A 6,125-nucleotide genomic window follows, 5' to 3' on the forward strand; every position below is an offset into this window, starting at 1 on the left:
CACAAGCCCCGCGCTGATTGGTGAGAATCCAGGAACGGGCGTCAACCTCAAGGAAATCGTGGCAAGATGGCGTCCCTGGATCGGGTGAAGGTTCTGGTGTTGGGAGACTCAGGTGAGCCGCTTAACCCACGTCTGGGACTACCAACACGCCCGAGCTTCCCGATACCCGTCACGCTTCGCTGTTTATCCCCCAGCTTCCTAGCGTTTGGGTCCGCGGCTGAAATGCCTTTGAAGACCTTAAAACTACACTTCCCAGAGGACTTTGCTCCTTTTGTCGACGTGGTGGCGTGGCGGGAAGTGGGGGGCTCCGAATCGAGGGGTGGAAAAGAGAATAGTTCCACTCACTATCACTCCTAGTGACCCTCTAGGAAAGATTTTGCTTCCTGTCCCCACAACTGTAGGTTCTGCTGGACTAGAAGTTTTGGTTTCAGTGCGGGGAGTGCTCCTGGCAGAAGGCATGTAATAACCGGCGTAGGTAACCCCATTCTCGAAGAACCAAAAAGAGACCGCTGCAAAAGCATGAGGTTAATTTATTAATTGAAGCTGGTATACCGGGGTCATCTCTGTAATGGTGACCAGAGAGAGAGACCAAGAGGAAACAAGGCTCTAAGCTTTTATACCATTTCAGAACAGAGTTTTACAACTTACAAAGTTACAATTTACAACATGGGTAGTTACACTTTATCTTGTTCGTTGTTCTTTAGTTTCTATTGATCTTTCTTCCCGGTTAGGATAAGACACCTGTGACTCTCAGGAGGGGTGGGGGAGATCCTCTCTCCCAGGGAATGTCTCTTGGAAACTTGCATTCCTCGAGGATGGATGTTTGCTCTTCTAAAAACCCCCTTTGTCTTAAGGATAAGTAGACTTCCTTGCTGTCTGGTATCTTTATGGGGTATCTCCATTTGACTCAATTTCTACAGGCACAGCAAACATTCCAGCTCTTCCACTGCAAGCTTTGTTGTTGGGGAGTGGGGTTGGGATAAGACATAGTCACACTAAGTAGTCCTGACTAACGTAGAACTGGCTATGTATATCACTTTATAAACAAGGCAGGCCTAAAATGAATAGAGATACACCTGCCTCTGCCACTGTATTAATCAGGGTTCTCTAGAGTCACAGAACTTACGGGTAGTCTCTATATAGGAAGGGACTTTATTGATGACCAACAGATTGCAGTCCAACTCCCCAACAATGGTCAGCAGCAGCTGTGAATGGAAGTCCAAGGATCTAGCAGTTGCTCAGCCCCACTAGGCAAGCAAACAAAGAAGAATCGTCCTTCTTCCAATGTCCTTAAGTAGGTCTCCACCAGAAAGTGTGGCCCGAATTAAAGATGGGTGCCACCATGCCTGGTACTGTGTCTTGCTTTGTCCCAGATGACCTTGAACTCAGAGATCTCCTGCCTTAGTCTCCTGGGATTCATAGGATCCTCTATGCCTCACAATCCAGGTCAGAAACTTGTATCCCCCAGCCTCAAGATCAGGGTCACAGGTGAGCCTTCCAATTCTGGATTGTAGTTCATTCCAGATATAGTCAAGTTGACAACCAGGAATAGCCATTACAGCCACCAACCTTCTTTTTTAAGACAAGCTCTCCCCTTGGCCACCTGGAGCCCCTGAGGTAAGACTGTCAGGCCAGCAAACATCAGGGACTGCCTCCCCAGCACTGACATTACAGACATGTGCCTCTATGCCTGGCTGCTCTGAGTCAGTTCTGTTGTCACAACTCTGGTTCTCGTGCTTGTAGGGCAAGCACTGAGCCCCATGCAGTTCTTTTGTTTGTTTGTTTGTTTTTAAGGACACTTGTATGTGATCACAATAACAACAAGGTAATAGAAAACATCATATGGCTGGCAATAGTGGTCTAAGGTGAGGCTGTTTTTTTATACTTCCTCAGTTGTTGGTAATAGAGTTTTTATAATAAAAAGTAAATATGAATAAGTCCATATATTGCACACAGATTTCTTAAGTTTTTGATACAATTAACAACAGCCAGATAAATGAATGAGTGACTCCACACCAGTAAATAAAAGACTTGTATCCATGTAAATAGAAGATTCATCCCTTTCCTCTCCACCTAGCTCTTGAAGAGGTGCCCTTTAGTGTTTAATGAAAAGATTGCCTGAGCCCAAGAGATCTAAAAGGAGATGAAGCACTGCTTCAAAATTAAAAGGTAGGATGAAGAAAAGAGAGTAGAATTATCATCATCATTATTCAGAGGATTTTTTAAGTCTGGGACCATGTGGTTAGCTGCTTTCTTAAGGCCTATATGTAGGCACTAAAGTCCTTTGAGTATGGTTCCATGATGCCATGGATCCTGTCACTGAAGGCATTCAAACAATTTATAAGATGTTCCCTGGCTTAGAAGACGTGGTATAAATGTCCCATCTAGGGTTATATGGTCAGCTGACTGGAGAGCTTGTATCTTCACAGGTGTTGGGAAATCTTCACTCGTCCATCTTCTGTGCCACAATCAAGTGTTAGGAAATCCCTCATGGACTGTGGGCTGCTCGGTGGATATCAGAGTATGTATTCATGTTTAGTTTTTCCTTAGTCATACTAAGCATGTCCTTCAAATCCCATGATTACATTATAGGACTTAATTAACACTAATAACTGGGATTGATTTAGCTCCTCCTGTGTGTCAATACTGTCATTCCTTATTTCATCTTTCTTAAACTGTGAAATACAAACACAGAAACTCAGTCATGGAGGAGTAAACAACAACCAAATTCATTCAACTCCTGAGAAGCTAAAGTAACACATGAGCCCAGTTGTATAATTGCATGGGTTTTTATTTTAGTCACTAGATTTTGATAATGTTGATATCCTCCATAAGTAATAAAAGTTAATATCTTCCATAACTAATTCTGCCTAAATCTGTAACTCTTAAGACTGCAAACTTGGACCTAGTCATACCATGTAAAGGCAAAAGCTTCCAGAGCCTTGAGTAGACTGTTCTGTGTCACAGTCAGGTACTTGGTACAGCTTCCACTAAATTAAGTCGTAATATCTAATTCTGGGTACGTCTTCTTACCATTGAATTAAGAACAAATGTGGGGCCTTGTTAAAACAGCTCACCAGGTCCAGACCCTTGCCATCCTTGGGCTAAGGACCTAAGTTCAATTCCCACCAATTCACATGGTGGAAGCAAAGAACTGACTCTGATACATGTCTGACCTCCACATGTACGCCCTGGCACGTGCACTCCCACAAACATGCACAGTAAACAAAGAAAATGGGAACAAATTAAGAAGAAATGATAGGGACATTAATAGCTGTTTTCCTCTGTTCTTTGATGCAGTGTGGTGTAGGCTCTGACATGTTGATTAAAATTTTTCTATTTAATTAGTTATTATTCCCTCGTAAGGGAATATCTTTTCCCCAGCTGCTTTTACAGATTTTTTTTTTGTCTACTGTTTTGTAGTAATGCTAACCTAACCTACATCTCAGTCAACTTAGTCTTCCACTCAGAAGTCCTGCTCATATCTTCATCCCTTAGAGGATGCTCTCTCTTGTCCCTGTCTGTCTGTCTGTCTATCTGTCTATCTTCATTCCCAATAGGGTATTCCTATTGATTTTCTAGCGGATTTGTTGTTTTTATCTTTGAACTCCATCCCCATATATCCTTTTTTTTTTTCCCTTTTTTCTCACTGCCTTCTGGAATATGTGTTCACATCTGCCTTCCAGTTGACTAAACATCTGTGCTTAATATAACATTAATATATACACTCTTTTTTCAAGTAATATAAATTAAATTCAATAACAACTTTTTTATCAATATTCAAATTTTTCAAAATCGTATTTTTCATTGTGGATTTCATTGTTAATTAACTCATTTTTCACAGTCATTTTGTAGTTTCTTTTGGATTATAGTTTGTATTTTTTAGGGTGAAGTAAACATCCTATTTGTTATATATGTTATTCTACTTTATACAGAAATACATCCTGTATGATAGTAATTCTTGGAAAATATTCTATTCTTTATAGATTTTTTTATGCGCATCAACATTTGCCCAAATGTGTGTCTATGTACCACATGTGTGCAGTGCCTACAGAGGCCAGAAGAAGGTACTGGATCCTCTGGGACTAGAGTTACCATGGAGCTGTCCTGTGTGAATTCTGGGAAGAGAGCCCAGGTCCTCTGAAAGAATAGCTGGTGCTCTTAACCAGTAGTCATATTTTCAGCTTTATGTTCACATTTTTGTAAAAAAACAACACACAAACAAAAAGAACCCACATGCCTCTTTATGGAAGCCTTGTATGCGGTTTTGTGCTAGGATCCTTGTTTTGTTTTGTCTTTGTTGCTGCCAGAGCCCTAACAATTTCAGTGGCACTCAGAATTTCTATCTCAGCGTTTCTGTGGCATCGGAGTATCATGGCTTCCCACCACCCAGGCCTGAGGCTTCCATTCATGCCTGTCTTTCATCTGTTCTGCAGCAGCCCACCCACAGTCTCTGACGGGATTCCCTCCTCCCCTAAATGAGGAGCTCATCAAGGGTCCCCATTTCAAGACAGAAATGGCAATGGGATCCTTGTCACTCACCCACACATCCTTAAAAGCGGGCAAATTTTTGATGAGTCCACTCTTCCTGGACTGCAGTGGGACTCCAGGCACGTGCTTGAAGCTGTCTGTATCCATGTCCTCTCCACAGTTTCCTATTTCCAGCATCTACACAGTTCCTTTCTCTTTCTCTCTCTCTCTCCCTCTCTCCTTCCTCCTTTTCAAAATATTTTTATAGCATTTCTTTGAGTTTGGAGTAGAAATGGACTGTATCATTTTAGTTTACTGAGTTCTTACATTCTGGGCTATGCAGGAAAGCCAGGTTCAAAGAATGAATTCAAGTACAGTTTTCTTTAGGTTTGAGAGACCCAGTGACAGGTTCTGAAAACACTTTCTTTAGACTTTACTATCTCCCTTCCTGTGAAAGATCACAGCGCATTAGAAAGAAACTTAGATCCTGGATCAATTGCCTTTGTACTTAAAGAGTTACCTTAAACTAATCAATATACCTCCTGAGGTCTACTTATATCATTTATAAGAGAGAAGAAAATTACATCGTACCTAGCTTTGGCATAGTTTTCTACCCTTCCTTTTATCCTAACCCACCTTTCATTCCTGTCCCCACCCAGAGCCAAGTAGGTTCATGAGATCACCTTTTGTCTTGTGCACTTTCACTGGCTTATTAACATGGCTAAAATCCAGTACATTTTAGAATAGTTGTGCCTGTAAAATTATCTGTATTTCATCCCCAGTCCCAGGGGAACTTTCAGTATACCACATTAAGCTCAGAGGATTTATGTTTGTTTGTGGTGTTAAGGATTTGTGCATACCAAAAAGCACGTTACCACTGAGTTATATCCTAGCCCAGATGTAGAATTTCTTGTACATATATATTATTTTAAAAGTTTCCTGTACTAGTTTATTGGTGAGAGTTTGTATACTAAATGGTTATTGAATTTTATTTATTCTGTCTTCATAATAATCATTATTTTCTTGCTTTACTCTGTTTCATTTTTTATGGTTTTTTAAAATTATTTTTATTATTATTGGTTTTTTTTTAAGTTCTATTGCATTATAATGAGAAAAGTTACATGATTTCAATTTATCTAACTTTGTTAACATTTAAAAACATATGTTAAATAAATAGAATTAACGCATATTCTTGTTTTCCTTTTGTACCCCAACTCCTCCCAGAGACCCCCCTTCAATAACTACAATATCTTTTTTGTCATATTCTTTAAAATTTATAAAATAATATAAAAATAAAAATGAGTATTATAAAAGTTGTTTGATATAAAACAACAATCAATTTAACAGTGCTTCTCTACAGCAATACTGAAAATACATGTTTTTCTCAATATAAATTTTAAATAACTCCAAATGTATTAACTGTATATTTCAAAATAATACATCACTACTAATATTTTCTTTAATGAACATAAATATATGAAGTGTTTTTGTTTGTTTGTTTCTCTTATATTTAGTAGAGCTTAAAATCTTGGCTCCTATTGTAGTAACTTGATACAAGAGTTACAAATGTCAAGCAAAGCATTCAGCCTCACTCTTTGTTGTTCTCTTACAAACCCCCTCCCAATTTAATTGTCTACATTTCTTTTGGGTATATA

The 6,125-nt window shown here is 39.5% G+C and overlaps 1 protein-coding gene across 2 annotated transcripts in view; it reads left to right on the forward strand.

The window, feature by feature from the left end:
* Nucleotides 1-26: 26 nt before the first annotated feature.
* The window catches only part of Rabl3 (RAB, member of RAS oncogene family like 3), a 35,622-nt gene continuing 29,523 nt past the window's right edge, over nucleotides 27-6,125 (forward strand). For both annotated transcript variants that reach the window (XM_031363844.1, XM_031363845.1), the window contains exons 1-2: nucleotides 27-112; nucleotides 2,430-2,521. In XM_031363844.1, coding sequence (XP_031219704.1) covers nucleotides 67-112; nucleotides 2,430-2,521 — 138 coding nt within the window. In that variant the 5' untranslated portion in view covers nucleotides 27-66. The remainder of the gene's footprint in view (nucleotides 113-2,429; nucleotides 2,522-6,125) is intronic.

Source organism: Mastomys coucha, unplaced genomic scaffold (genome assembly GCF_008632895.1).
Source record: "Mastomys coucha isolate ucsf_1 unplaced genomic scaffold, UCSF_Mcou_1 pScaffold12, whole genome shotgun sequence".
Lineage (NCBI taxonomy): Eukaryota > Metazoa > Chordata > Mammalia > Rodentia > Muridae > Mastomys > Mastomys coucha.